Source organism: Typopeltis vanoorti, chromosome 4 (genome assembly GCF_054136105.1).
Source record: "Typopeltis vanoorti isolate ZY-2024b chromosome 4, IOZ_Tvanoo_1.0, whole genome shotgun sequence".
Lineage (NCBI taxonomy): Eukaryota > Metazoa > Arthropoda > Arachnida > Uropygi > Thelyphonidae > Typopeltis > Typopeltis vanoorti.
This window is the reverse complement of record NC_143552.1, coordinates 153,359,760-153,375,242: the sequence shown is the minus strand read 5'-3', so window position 1 is coordinate 153,375,242 and position 15,483 is coordinate 153,359,760. Positions and strand designations below refer to the sequence as shown.

At 38.0% G+C, this 15,483-nt stretch overlaps 1 protein-coding gene across 2 annotated transcripts in view; it reads left to right on the top strand.

The window, feature by feature from the left end:
- LOC150107764 (lipoma-preferred partner homolog) overlaps nt 1–15,483 on the top strand; it is a 219,139-nt gene that overhangs the window by 12,133 nt on the left and 191,523 nt on the right. For both annotated transcript variants that reach the window (XM_090391523.1, XM_090391524.1), the window contains exon 2: nt 5,108–5,335. In XM_090391523.1, coding sequence (XP_090247649.1) covers nt 5,122–5,335 — 214 coding nt within the window. In that variant the 5' untranslated portion in view covers nt 5,108–5,121. The remainder of the gene's footprint in view (nt 1–5,107; nt 5,336–15,483) is intronic.

The window sequence follows — 15,483 nt, the reverse complement described above, 5'->3', positions numbered from 1 at the left end:
GTGGCCTTTATCAGGGCCTTTTGTTGAATGTTTTCTCTTGGGAGATGAACAGTTCTGCTCAGCAATAAGGTTTGCCTCTGATTAAGTGGAACCACTGCTGAGTACCTTTCAGTGATTGAGAGTTGGGTCACTCATCCAGGTTAGAGTTATTTGAGGAATTTTCAAGTTTTTGGAGATGAATCTTTACTTATACAAAGGTCAAAACCAGTTTGGGTAGTGGTCCTTTCCATAATGCATAAATTATATACACACATGAAAGGATGTGTTCTTTGCATTATAGGATACGAAGGTAGTTAATGTGAAGTCATTAGCCTCTGTACACAAGTAGCCTAGTTATGAAGATACTTCACATGCAAACTTTGTTTGCTTACACTTGAATAAAGGATTAAAGAAGAATATAATTTGTTGTTTCTTTAATCCTTTGGACAATATTGTGCTTTTGTTTTTATTGATGCAATTTTAATTAAGTTTATTATCTTATGAGGTATTCAGAGTTCATTGAAGAGTATTCAAAGTTATTTAACCCTTTGACTGCTACAGTCGAGTTAACTTGAGCGTGAAAAAAAATGGCAACCTTACTACAATCGAGTTAACTCGATTTGAATGGTTGGCATGCCTCTCATATTCAGACAATTTTTTAGTATGGAAAGAATCGTCATAAGATATTCAAACTTCGCAGGTAGGTTCCTCCATCTATTGCCAACCAATTGAAGTTTATTTGACTTTGGTTTCTGTCCTTGTATGACATCTAAAGAGAAAAATTTGAACTGGTGCAACTAATCATATTAAGCGCCTCCTTAGTGCAATTGGAAGAACGACTGTACATTGCACCCTTCGATTAGAAAAGGCCTGAGTTCGATTCTTGTCATGATGGGAGGAATCTTTATATATGGACTTTTTCAATCGAAGGTGAGTTAGCCGATCTCATATGGAGGTAGCAAGGTTTTTTCCTCCCAAAAACTTGGGTTTTTCAGTCCACATACAGACAAATCGGCCCTTCAGAACACGCAATTTACAGACAAAAAATACTGGTTGTAGTGGAGGGCGGTAAATGGCATTAATGTGGATGATTGGTAGTAGTGGTTCGGGTGGAGACAGAATTGTACAGCAGGTGTCCTCCTGTGATGAGTCTTCGGACTCCTTGGAGGTGTCACGAATAATAATAATATGCAGCACGATGCATAAACCACGTGACTGCTGGGATTTCCGGGATGTCACAATATGGAATCTACCAGTAAATATCTGCGTTATCTTACTGATGATCAAATTGATGAATTGTTAACAACAAATGAGTCGGGAGAAGAATTGTCGGAGTTAAGTGAATTGTGTACTTCAGATGAAGAAGATCCTGGTGATTCTACATAAATTAATGTGTGTAATTTGCATAATCAAGCGGATACCCCCTCAAGTGGACACCCCCTTCATTATGCAAATTTTATAAAACACTATTATTGCCATTTTTATGAGTGAACAAGTGTATATCAAGAATGTATGATACTGTCCGGACTTCTTATTTCAGTAAGAATTTTAATTGATTTTATTTATAAATTTTTTGCAAAATTAATTGCACATGGGGTCAGTAGAATATAAAGTCAGCAGTTAAAAGGTTAAACCTCTCTCTCTGAATGCTATCATACACTATTTTAAAAATTACTTCATTACATCTTTTTATTTGCCCTGGTCCAGTTCTTTTATAATCTTACTAATTTAATCTATTGCGGTCTGGTTAGGCACTTCTCTAATTTAGAGGTTTAATGTTAGAAGCAAAAAGGAGTTGGCTTGTTTGCTTCAAACCACTTTTATTTATTTATTTTTTATTATTTTTATTATTTTTTTTATGTTCAGCCCATTCATGAGAGGTTGGTAGATCAACCTATAGTACATTAGTACCGTGTATGGGTTGGGAAAGAAGGTACTTGCTCACATTGGATTTGAATGACTGTATATTGTATTCCTTAGGGGACACATCAAGGGGAAGGCTGTTCCCAAGTATAGTAGTTGCAGTGATGAAGGAGGAGAAGAAACTTGTTCTGTGGGTTTCAAGGTTCACTGTGTAGGGATGTTGAGTAGCAGCTGCACGTGTTCCAACGAGCTTAGTACTAAGTGGGGGAATTATTGATGCTATTTTGGATGAACATCTTCCATGGAAATATTTGTAGAAACCACATAGTGCAGAGACTGATCATCTGTGTGAAAGTGGGGAGGAATGAGTTGGTAAGAGATGGGTCATTAATAAGTCTGATTGCTCTCCTTCTGTATTCAGTCAAGCTTTTGGTGGCTCCACTCCATATGTGGGAGCAGTATTTGATGGTTGGGTGGAGTTGTGATTTGTATAAGGTTAACAGCTGTTTAGGGGTGAAGTAATCTCTTGAGCAAAAGAGAAATCCTAGTTTTGTAGAAACTCAGGATGCAATGGTTATGTGTTTATGCCAGGAGAGGCTTGATGTTAGGATAATTCTAAGAAGAGAAATCTCATTGTCTGGAAATTTGGATGTTGTCAAAAATAATACTGGGAGAAAATGGTTCTTTTTTTTATGAGAAATGAGACAGTATTGGGTTTTATTTGCATTGAAATTGACTAGATTATCTGAACCCCCATTGGAGGATGGCTTGGAGGTCTGAATTGAGGGCAGTGGTAGTCGGTTCTGTTTTTTGAGGTGAGTTGTGTGGAGTAAGGTTTATCAAAAGAAAGGAAGGAGTGCAATGTGCTGTCATCTGCAAAACTGTGTATTGGCTTGGAGGTAAGCTGAAGTTGGTCATTGATATATAGTAGGAAGAGGGTTGGTGAGAGGACAGAACCTTGAGGAAACCCAGCATAAGTTGAATGGTGAGAGGATAAGGAGCCATCCACCATCACACATAGGGTGCGTCCAGACAGAAAGCTGGAAATCCAACTATAGAGGTCTTGAGATATACCAAACGATGGCAGCTTGCTTAGTAAGCCCTTGTGCCAGACCTGGTTAAATGCCTTGGAGATATCAAGTCCAACTGCTTGAGATTCGCCAAACTTCTCCATGCATTTGTCCAAAGATGGGTGACATGTGAGCAGATATCCTGTTGATCGGCAGCGACGGAATCCATATTGGCGGTCATTTATTAGACGGGTAACTTCAAGGTAGTGTAGGAGATGGGAATTCATGATTTTTTCCATTACTTTAGGGAGGACTGAGGTGAGCGAGATGGGGCGGTAGTTGGATGGCAGTGACTTGTCGCCCTTCTTGGGAATGAGTTGAATATAGGCCAATTTCCAGGCTGTGGGATAAATACCACTGGAGTAAAACGGTATATATAAGCGACATAGGACAGGAGACAGTTCCGGTCCACAAACCTTCAGGACAATTGGAGGAATGTCATCAGGGCTAGGAGTCTTTTTTGTGTCTAATTTGGACAGTATTTTGTTGATCTCTTTCTTGCAAAAGGATATAGTGGGCATTGTATGTTGGCCATCTGGAATGGTTGGGGGACATTTGCCATTATCAATAATGAATGCATTGGAAGCAAAGTGTGAGCCCAGGAGATTTCTGAGGGCCTTTTACTGTAGGTGATGATGCAGTGGAGCCACCTGGGTAGGATAGAGGTGGGAATAGTGTTGGGCAGAAGTTACAACCGATTGCTTTGTCAAGGGACCAAAAGGCACAGCTGCCATTTGTACAGGCTGCTAATTTCCTGCTTTTTACTCTTTTGAACTCTGTTTTGGAAGCATTGATTGTTGTTTTGCATTTATTTCAGGCTTGGGTATAAGCTCTAAAGGTGGATGGGGTTCTTGATTTGAGCCAGTAATGGTATTTTTGGGTTTTTATTTGTACAGCCTTGGCACATCTTTTGGAAAACCAGGGTTTAGTCGGGGAATGGCATGTCAGAGTACTGTGGGGAATGTATGATTCCATGCCAGTGAGAATTAATTTGGTTATGAGTTCAGTGCATGGTTGGAAGCAATAGCCTAACCATGGGAATGAGGCATAGAAGTTATGGAGGCTGTCCCACTTGGCACTGTTATAATGCCAAACTACTCTTGTATGGGAGTGGTTTGGCATTGGACTTGTATGGGAGGAGATGAGCACTAGGGTGTGGCCAGAATTGCCTAGCAGGCTCTCTACATTCACTGTGTATTTGGAAGGGTCATTGGTCAGGAAGAGGGCTAGGGTATTTGGAAAGTGGTTTGGGTTATCGGGTATTGTGAAGAATGTATTATGATGGTGAATGTTTCAGCATCTCTGTAAGATCTGTACAGCTGGAGGAGGAAAGCCAGTTGGTGTTGTGGACATTAAAATCTCCCAGGAGAATGATTTTGCTCTTGGGAAAGTGGGACTGGAGAAAGTCAATTTTTAAGGAGAGGAAAATTGAGCTCAGAGTGGTTGGTTGTGGTTTCATTAGGGGAGTGATAGAGATAGCATGTGAATTTAACTGAGTTGGGTAGGGATATTTTCATCCAAAGAAGGTTAAAATTGGGTGATTCTAGGTTGGGTGCTCTCTTTCTCTCTCTGGCACTTCATTTGATATCAAGATGATAGCTCCTTATAACTTCATTTGTCCATGGATCCTTATTCAATATGTTCTAACCATCCTGCCATATCCAGTGGGATGCCTATCTGCCATGGTACATAAGTTGACATCTTAGAAAAAAATAACATGGAAACTAAAATAAAAGAAATTTATTAGCTGTAAAATTTTTGTCTATGTATTATTTGTGTTCCATTATTAGTGTGCGCTATCAATGTACTACCGGCCTGAGTGGTTAGCATATCCGCTGTCCAGCCAATAGGCTGCAGGTTTGAACTGCCATGGGCATAGATGTTTGTGATTGTTCTGCTATCACTGTGTGGAAAGGGAATCTGTGACCTACCACTTATTCTAGCAGAAGACTTTACTCCCCAAATCCTATGAGGTACAGGAGTGACCATACAGCATCTATTGACATTTGTCAACATACTATGGATGCCTATGATGCATAGCTGAAAATTTTACAGCTAATAAATTTATTTCACATAAGTTTACTTTCAGTGTTTAATTTTTCTAATTATAGAATTCTCTGCAAGATGATGTTATTTTATTATTATATTGAATGATGAATGCTATTATCAATTTATGCATTTTTCTTTCTCTGTAGGTTGTAAGATCAAAATGACTACCCATCAAGATATGCTGGAAAGAGATTTTAGCAATATGACATTAACCAATTATACTCCTCAGCAGTATTCACCTTCCCATGGCAAGAAGATTGCACCTGTAGTGCCTCCAAAACCGAAAAAAAATACCGAGAATCTTAGCACAACTAGTTTGTCACATAATTTAAATGGAAGTTATTGTTCTCCAGCTGTATCCACGGGCACCACTGGTAAGTTCACACATAAGATTTTATAATATGAACATTTTAAATTCGCTGTCTAGTTGTAAATGAGAAGATTATATACAATTAAATTTGAATTTTTTTTATGAATAGTCAAAATCAGACTAGAGGACTAATTGTCTTCTTTCATATACCAATGTCTGTGTGCATTCATGGCTGTAGTTTATAGGAACCAAGGTATATGAAAGAAGACAACTATACATCTGTCACCAATCAAGAGACACGTAATTCACCGTCTGTAGAGCATGAATTCTAGATAACCCATGCTTTGTATGTTTTGTAGGATGAAAAACTTAAGTTTCTAGGAGCAAAAATCTTGCTGCTGTATTATTAACATTGACCTTCATGGAGTCAGAGACTTAATGCAGGAGGTACCCACACTATCACACACAAAGCTCATCCAACTGTGCCTTAAATTCATTCGATGTATCTGCATTCACAACACACTCAGGCAATGCATTCCACTCACCAACCACCCTCCATGCAAAGAACTCGCTCTTTTACTCACATGCTCCTTTCCCAGTTTCCTGGGATGGCCTCTTGTTCTACCTCCCTCTCCCATTCTGGGAAAAATTTCCATTTTAACCTGGTAACAACCACAATCCATCTATTCATTGGACATTATCAGGTCACGCCATTCTTCAATAATGTGCCACACCAGTCCTTGCCAGGTGGTCCTGTTGTATGCCCTTCTGGAGGCTTCGACTCTCTGAAGATCAGTCACTTAAGACACCATCCTCTCATGGAGGGTCTACCTCTTCCTCTTTTTTTCCAGGAATTTTACTTTCTGTTACTGTTTTGAGAAGTCCTGCTTCCATCCTTTCAATATGTCCAAAGTATTTCAGCTTTCTTCTGTCAAAATCTTTAAGGAACTGCATAAAGTTCTGCCAATCCTTTCTAGCACTCATTTGTTTGACCACCTTTCAGTATATAATATCCTCAACAGCCTTCTGTAACACCCTCAAAAGTGGCTATCCTTTTTCCTGTCAGACTTCTTTAGGTTCCAAGTCTTGCATCCATAAAGTCACTGTTGGAAAGACAACTGCCTCCAGACTCCTCAACTTTGTTCATGTGGAGATGGATCCATCATTCAGATTTCAGATAGGTCTCTGGGTGTTGTTTTAGCTATTTCTGATTTTCTTCTGAACAGCAATTCTTCACATTAATAATGATCCCAGGTACTCGAACTTGCTGACTTCCTCAATTCTTTCTCCATTAAGGTATTGTTTCTCGGGAGCTTCCCTGTCTATATTTCCTTTGAGAACCATAATCTTTGTCTCCCTGGGATTGAGTTGAAATCCTCTGTCTTTACTAATCTCATTAACTTTGTTAAGGATTTGCCTTAGTTCGTCCTTGTCCTTTACAAAGGAGTACTGTATCATCAGCATACTTCAGATTACTGATCATTCTTCCAGTTATCCTAATACCTGTGTTAAGCTTATCTTATGCTACACCCATGATGTCCTCAGCATATAATAAACAGGTGAGGAGAAAGCAGGCAACCTTGCTTAATTCCATTGCCAATCAGTTAATTCAACACCTGTTCTTACCATGGCTACTTCTTAATGTAACAACCCCTGACCAACTTATGTTGCACTCATATCCCCCCCCCCCCTCACCATCCACAAGGCATAGCAAGTTACATTCTTTCAATCTGTCTTCATAATCCACATTTCAAAAAAGAAAAGCTTCATGAAAGTGATAACTTTCATGAAGCTTTTCTGGACCCTATCTAACATATTCTCATCACCATGAAAATTATGTGACCAAATCTATGTGCAATAATCCATATGAGGCCTGATCAAGGCTTTAAATAATAGAATCATGACCTCTTCATTACTGCACATCAGGGTTCTCTGCATCACTCCCAGATCTCTCATCTCTTCTACCTCCTTCAAAATTTTCTCACTGAGTATACTTTGTATCCCATTATTGTTTACAAAATTTCAAAACGTCACACTTTGTAACATAGACTGGCTGATTTGCCTTCAGTTGAAAAGCTCTATGTAAAGGGTTTCTTGCATCACCAAAGATTTAGTTTTCTTGTCCTTTCTTTCATTGCTGAAAGAAAGAGAAGATTTCGTTTTCCCTTCAGTTTGAAAGACCTTTATATAAGGTCTTTCTATATGAAAGGCAGATTTCATGATATCCTTGCAAATGTTCTATGTAAATACTATTTTTAAAATGTGTGAAAGCTTTACTGCTGATACATCCCATTTCATTTTTGTAAATCTTGATGGGTTCTTGGTTACTTTGTGGTTAGGGCAAACTATTAGTAACAACCCACCACACTTCAGAAGTTTGAATTAATGTGTGTGTGTGTGTGGCATTTTTTGTTTTTCTCCCAATATAGTAACCTTACCAGGAGGTAATTTATTCCTACATGCTCCATTGCATACAATGCATATATTACATGTAGCTTCCAAGTACTACTGATTAACATTATATTTTTACATCTTCTGACCTTTATATCCATATTTATATTTTTATATGTACATATATTTACACTATATAATTCATACAATATCAATAATTTATGATACATTGTGATGACTGGAAGTTGATCTTATTGGCAAATTTAATTAATTCTGAGTAATACTTTTCGATAAGTCTGTTTTGATAGTGGCCACTTGTCTCTGAAAATGATATGTTGTATTAGGGACATCCGGTTGGAGTCTAGTAGCTGACACTCATATAGTATGTGGTCAACAGTCTGTTGAAGGTGTGGACTACAAATACATGATAGTGATTCCAGGATATGGAATTATTATTATTATTATTATTATTACAGGCGACTGCAAGGAGTCCTTAGACTCATCGAGGAAGTCCCTGAACATCATGTCCATCACAACTATTTGACATTCACACAGTATCTGTCATACTTTGCCTTGAACTCATTCACTGTCATAGCACCAACAGCAGACTCAGGCAGCTTATTCCACTCATTCACCACTCTAAAAGTAAAAAAACCCAGCTCTAACACCCTTACTAACCACACTCTTGCCCAGCTTCCATGGATGTCCCCTAGTCTTCTCACCACCAGTCCTGTTCTCAAAAGTATCCTCTGAATTAATCCTATAGAAACCCTTCAGCAATTTGAATGTCTCAATGATATCTCCCCTTTTCCACCTATCAACTAATTTCTGCAACCTACAAATCTTTAACCTGTTTTCATCAGGTTCATTCCATAGACCTGCTATCATTTTGGTCACTCGCCTCTGGATCAAATTCTGTGTTAGTAGTGTCTTAGTTTTGCATCTCCCATTTGTAGCATGGTTAAACCTGGAGAAGTGGTGTTTTTTTTTTTTTTCAGCCAGAGTCTGCTAGGCGATAATCCTTTTGTTGTTGATCTGTTTTTTTTATTTTTCCATTCTTCTTCCCATAAGTCTAGGCTTCTTTCTTCTGCAAGTGTTTTTGTAGCAGATTTCAAGTACTTTTGGTAACTTGTTTCTATCCGCTTCTTTAGCCAGTTGATCTGTTTTCTTGTTTCCTGCTATCCCAGTATGCACATTCACCCAACAGAACTTTATTTTCTATCCTGATAGAGTGAGATTCCAAACTAGATTTCTTGTGTGTTCTATTAATGCTATATGGTCGTTCTGGTTTTTTATGCAATCTATAGTTCTTCTACTATCACTGTAAATTGTTGTTGTCTTTTGATGAGAGGTGTTAAGTTCTAATTCCCAGAGATATGCAAGTGAATGAACTATAGCAAGTTGTTCTGCTTGGTTGTTGGAACAGAGAGGATGCAGTCTAGAGCAGCATTCATGTATAATGGACAGCCTGTTATATGCAATGAATGAACAACCAATGTTCCCTTCGGTTTTGCTTTTGTCAGTGTATATATGGAAATTTTCACTTTCAGAGCTTTCCTTCTTCTTAATATATGTTCTCTTTGTTGGGTGAGGCTACCTACTGTAGTGAAACAGACATTCATGGCAATTTGGATCAATGTTATAATTTTCGTTATATCTTCTGGAAGTGACTTCATGCATAAGAGACAGAGAATTGTATTTTCAGGCAGATCGGTGTTTACAGCTGCAATAACGTGAGCTATTGAAAGATATTGTCCTGAATCCTTTAATTATATGTATGGGTATAAGGCGTTGAACTCTGTTTAGTTTTTGTTAGTTTTTCTTTGATTTTAGTGTATTATGTTACACCAAGCAGGTGTAGCATAAGCGCTTGTTGGCCTAATTCCCACTTAATCCTTGCCAACTTTTGCTAGAAGGTTTAGGCAACATATGAGATGTGCTTCTCGAAGGTAAATTTTTCATCTATTGTTACTTCTAGGTATTTTAGCTCACTGGTGTTAAACTTTGAATGAAGAGGATTCCTAGGAACCCTAGTTCATCATCGTTTAACAAGAAAAAAGGAGGAAGAAAAAGGGGATTCTCATTTGAAAAGTGCTTGCTTCTAGGTATGAACTACAGGCACCAAAAAAAAACTTTGTAAAAAGAAAATATACTGTGTAAGGCCAATAATACCGTAATGAATTATTGTTAACCTGGATTATTGCAAATGTAGATGATAAAAGAGATATAAGGCCAGTAATACCTTTTGAATTATTATTAATCTGGATAATTGTAAGAATAGATGATAAGAGAAATATATTGTGTAAGGCCAGTAGTATAGCATAAATAGAATTTTATTTTGGTTAGAATTGGAATTATATGTTTGTACAATGACTTGCAAAAATCACTGTAAACAAAAGCTCAAAGGTCATGGGAGTGGTGACTGAAGGAAGAAGAAAACCCCCAGGCCGTCACGTGCTCAAAGCCACGTGGAGTAGCGGGACGTGAAAGAGAAATACGATGCTGAGCGAGATCCAGAAGGGAGGAGTGCTGTGCATTGGGCGAGCTATGTAGCTGGCAGTGGTTGTCGATAAGGGTGAAGGTATAAAAGAGTCAGCAACCCCCCCCCCTCTTCCTCTCTATCTCTTTGGCAGTCATCTTGTGCTTAACCCACAGTCCACGGGTACCCGCTCAGCAGATGGAGCAGCTCGGAACGAAGAATGATCAGAGATGACCTCTATTCAATGGCCAACGAACGTAGATAATATTTGTCGGTCAAGTGCTGATGAGGATACGTGCCTTTGATCTCATATTCCTATCCATTTGGTGTGCAGTCTATGCCATGAGATAGGAGCAAGAATATAACCTCAGCCATACTCAGAGAGGATGAACAGTGCAGGAGTCGTGCAAAGTTTCGCAGGAGCGGAAAGAGATATCCAAGTGAACATTGATCGATCTGACCCGAAGAATGTGATCAGAATTGAAGGAGCTATCAGAAGCTGGAGGAACAAATGTAATAAAGCCCTCGTGTATGGTAACGTAGAACTTTTCTTTTCATGTCATGTATAAGGGATCCTTAAGAATTGTCAATGAAGTAAAGAGACATTAAGGGACAGAGACTTTGATCGAACTTAGGAGGGAACTGTAGTGCCTTAACTAGTGACGACCATGTTGTGTTAACCCTTGTATTGGTTAAAGTATTGCAGAAATGTTTAAAGAGAGGATAGAGCGGGGTCTAGTTTGAACAATGAGTTCCATTATGTATTTAGTTGTTGAAGTTAACATAAAGCAGTGTATTTCTAAGGAAGTTTAGCTTGTATGTAGTACATGGAATTTGTTGTTTTAGTGTTCTCATTAATTTAAGGGTCAATCATAGAAATTTACTTGAACGATTTATGTGGCTTGAATTTAGTATGTGCTATTTTATATTGTATATTGCATTAGTGTGTTCAATAAACCTTAGCTATATTTAACTCCCTGCCTTTTTTCTGAGTAAAAGAATCCGATGCATCACCTGCAACAAGGATATACGAATCTAAGCGGAAAACAAAGGAAGTCCGATTCAGGTCACGACTGCATATTACTAGTCATATGGAATCACTTCTCGGTTAAAGTACCTTATTTAACCCTATTACTTTAAGTGGCGCTGCAAAAAAAATAAATTATCCTAGAGTTTGCGAGAAGCAAGATTCCAAAGTCCTTGCTTCACTGGTCTTGGCTCAACCCAGAGACAATTCCTTTGTGTTTGGAGATACCACGTGACTTCCTGAATGAGACTTGACGTGCGATGCATAGGTACAATAAGAAATTATAGAGAAAGGGACACAACACTGGCTACCTCGGGAACTTCCCCATTTAGGAAGACTGTTACAGATTGTTTTGATTTTTTACATGAGATGTGAAGCACTTAAGACTTGCTGCTATTGAATGTAACTTTTTGTTGCGTGCCCACTCTGCAATTTTAAAGAGTTCTTCGTTTGCTGTTACTTCTAATTGCAAGCTGTCATGTTCCTGAATCATTATCATCGCATCATCGGCGAAAACTATGACTTTTGTTTCAGTAGTGAAAGGAAGTCTTAATTGCGAGTCATACTGGATGTTCCAGAAGCCTGGTCTGCAGCAAGAGCTTGGGGGCAGCCTCGTATGACTTCTTTCGTTACAGCTGTGGTTTTTAATGTCATGGTTGCTCTTTTGTCTGCTTACGTTTTTTGGACATTTTAAATCTCTTCATTTGATTGATTATGGCTGGCCACAACGCAGCATCGACGGCTCCTTGTATGTCGAGTGAGATCAATAGTATGTCTTTTTTTTTTTTTTTTTTTGCTGTAGACTGTCTTCTGTGAACGCTTTAATCCTCCATAATTGTGTCTACTGTGCTTGATTGAGGTCTAAATGCATATTGATTGCTGCTTAATAGGTTACTTGAGTAAGCATAGTGCATTATTCGGTTTGTCAGAAGTTTTTCCAGCACCTTACCAGCAACGTTTATGAGACTGATTGGCTAATTTCTATTATTTGTTAATTTTGTCAGATGTTTCTTTTCCTGGTTTGATGTGGGTATAATTTTAGAGCATTTCCATACTAAAGGAAATCGCGTGCCTTTTTAGGCATTCATTGTAAACTATTGTTATGAATTCGGGGAATTCGACAAACAAACACTCTTAACAGTATATCACTGGTTATTCCGTCCTCTCTAGGAGTTTTTCTTGATCCATTGATCTTAATACCTACTCAATTTCATTAGTTGTAAATAAGTCGTCGTTAGGAGTATCTATGTCTGTTTTCATTCTTTGTCTGTAAGTTTTGTGGATTTCTTCATCTGTTGATTCATCGTCATTGGGAATAAACTTCTTTTTTATAATTGCTGCAGTTTCTGCTAAGTTTTTAGTGTAGGTGCTGTCTGTTTTTAATAGTTGATGGTATAGATGTTGACTTATCCTTGGATAAGTCAACATCTATACCATCAATTTATATATATAACTCCAAGAATTCGATATGGTTGAAACAGTACAGAATTTTTCCATGATTCTGTTTTTGTGTTTGTAATTTTGGACTGATAGCGATATTTGGCTTTATAGTAGTTATGTCTTTTATTCTCGCTCTTAAATCTTGATTATTGTATGTTCTTTGATACAGTCGTCTGAGTGCATTAACATGCTTTCTTAGGACTGTTAGTTCGTCATTCCACTGAGGTACTGATTTTCTTCCATCGATGTTTAGCTTCTTGGTTGTTCTGAGTGTTTGGTTGCTGGAGTTTTTCAGACCTGATGAAAGTGCAAAAGCAAGGAAGTCTATTGGCTTGTGATGATGCCCAGATGGCTAAGTTCTTGTTTAAGCTGAGCTGTTGTTCACTAATCCCAATAAAGTTATGTTCTGAGATTAGGCATGAAAATTCTCTTTTTAATGCTTTTACAAATCTCTCTCTAGATTGATTTTATTGGTGAAGTACTTGATGTTAATGCGATGGTTTGTGTTGTGTATTCCGTTAAAATTTTTGTTACTGATGAAACGTAATATGCGATGATCAGAATAGCTTTCCTCTTCTTCGCATCTCCATTCAGAAATCCAGAGTAAAATAACGTTCTTTGCTATTGTCAGATAGCATATGTGTACATGCCACAAAATATAGTCACTTTACAACAACAGCTATTTTGTTGCTTACACTTTCATGCTGATAATCTAGTTGTTAACGTTAATTGTTACTAATAAAGGATTACGTTAGGGTCTAGTATGCTGGAGGTGCATTCACTCCCATTATAAGCAGAATGAGGATTCAGAGCATCTATTAGATAGTAGTCAAAAACTATCAACAGAAGATCCAAATTTCTGATTTCCATTTCTAAGTTGATTCTGCCTTTTTCATCATTTTCTGATGTATATAGCCACAGAGATGTGTGTCTGATGTTATGATAGCCTAGTATAATTAATATTTCATGACCAGTTTTGCAATAAACAGTTTTCTTCTTCAAAATTGTTTATTACATGCCATCATATTTCTGGAATATCTCTCATCCATAGACAACTATCTGATGCTTATCAGATGGCCAATCTCAATCCCATTGCACTAATCTATTGTTTAGTCCCATCCGTTTGACTTTAATTACCAGCTTCTCATGTGGCAATTTATCTAAGGTCTTTGCAAATTTTAAATATACCACTGTGTATACATCAACCTTATCCAATGCATTTGTCACATTATTATAAGCAAGCAGATTGCTAAAACATGATCTTCCTTTAACAAACCCATGGTGACCATCAAAAAGTATTTTTCTGTTGTCACATCAGTTCTGAATCTTGGTCCTAACTAATCTCTCTAGCACTTTAACCACAACTCCAGACACACAGACTGGCCTATTATTCAAACCCTTAGTCTTATCACCTCACTTATGAATCGGAACAATTTTGCCCTCTTTCCACTCCTTTGGAACTTGACTCATGCTAAAAAGATATGTAAAAGCTGTTGTTAACTCCCTGGAACATTCCTTTAAAACACATGGTGAAATTGCATTGTCTTCTATCAGGTTTATTTAATTCCTCATATACCTCATGCTTGCTTACTAACACTTCCTCCTTCTCCTGTCCCACTACATTCAAGTTCTGCATGATGTTTACATTCACAAGAATAAAATACCTTTTAAAACTTGCTCATCAAATACCTCATCTATATTCTCTGCAGAGGTTATCATTTCCCTATTTTCATCAAACAGTGCTATCCTGCCATAATTGTTCTTTCTTCTACTGGCCAGCCACATATTGAAAAAATTCCCTACAATTTTCTTCCCTATCTATCTTCATGAAAAATATCATATCCATCCATATCCATTCCTGTCTCGCTTATACCAACAGTTTTGTGGCAAATAAACTCAATCAATGCAACAGTTTTATTCCCCTTATTTCGAGTACTTCTGGCATTAGTGAACAAACATACATCATTTCCGGTTCTACAAATCCTACAGACATCACTTCTCCGATGTGACTCCTCAATATCTTCCCCAGTCCCTTCTTTTATATTATCATTGATTCTACAACTTCCCTCACACTCAAACTCTCCTCTCCCAGGCCATCTTGATCCTTTTTTTTTGCCCATGCACACATTCACCTCTGAATCCAGCATCCACGTTTCATTTCATATAGTATTTCCCTATTCAACCCTAATCCCCCATCCCCCCACTCCCATTTCCCTGTTTGTGTTGTGCTTCCAGTTCCATTCATGCCACACATTCACAAAATGCACCTTTCTCCACAAATAGCATTTATAATCTTTGCTCCCTGCCTCAATTCATCACTGTCATACCTTAGCAACACAATATATGCTATGTGTGGAGAAAGGTGCATTTTGTGAATGTGTGGGATGAATTTGAGGAATGGATGGAACTGTATAAAGAAGATGGGCTTCATTTAAATGGTTTGGTGTGAGTCGGCTGGAAAGATTGTTGCTGGAAAAGAGGTAATGACTGTAGGTGGTACAAGGTGATACTGACTACTTTTCCTACCACACTGTTATCATTTACTCTCCTTCATAACCTCCTGATATCCAATCTGACATTTTCCTTGTTCCTATCCAAATTATTTGTCTCCACTGCAGCTACCGACTCTTTTGCTCTCTTATTCTTCATGTCCAATTCTTCAATCACTCTGCTGATTCTACCTCCAGGAAAACAAATCTTATGCGCCTTCTCCTTCACCACACCTCCAATAATGGAATCTCTATGGAGATTCCATTATTGGAATCATTTGTTACACCTTTCATGTGGCATATTTCCTTCCACTCTTTTTCACTCTTCCATGTATGTCCATAATTCTTTTCATTTAATTTCGCATGTACTTCATCCCTTGCCTCAT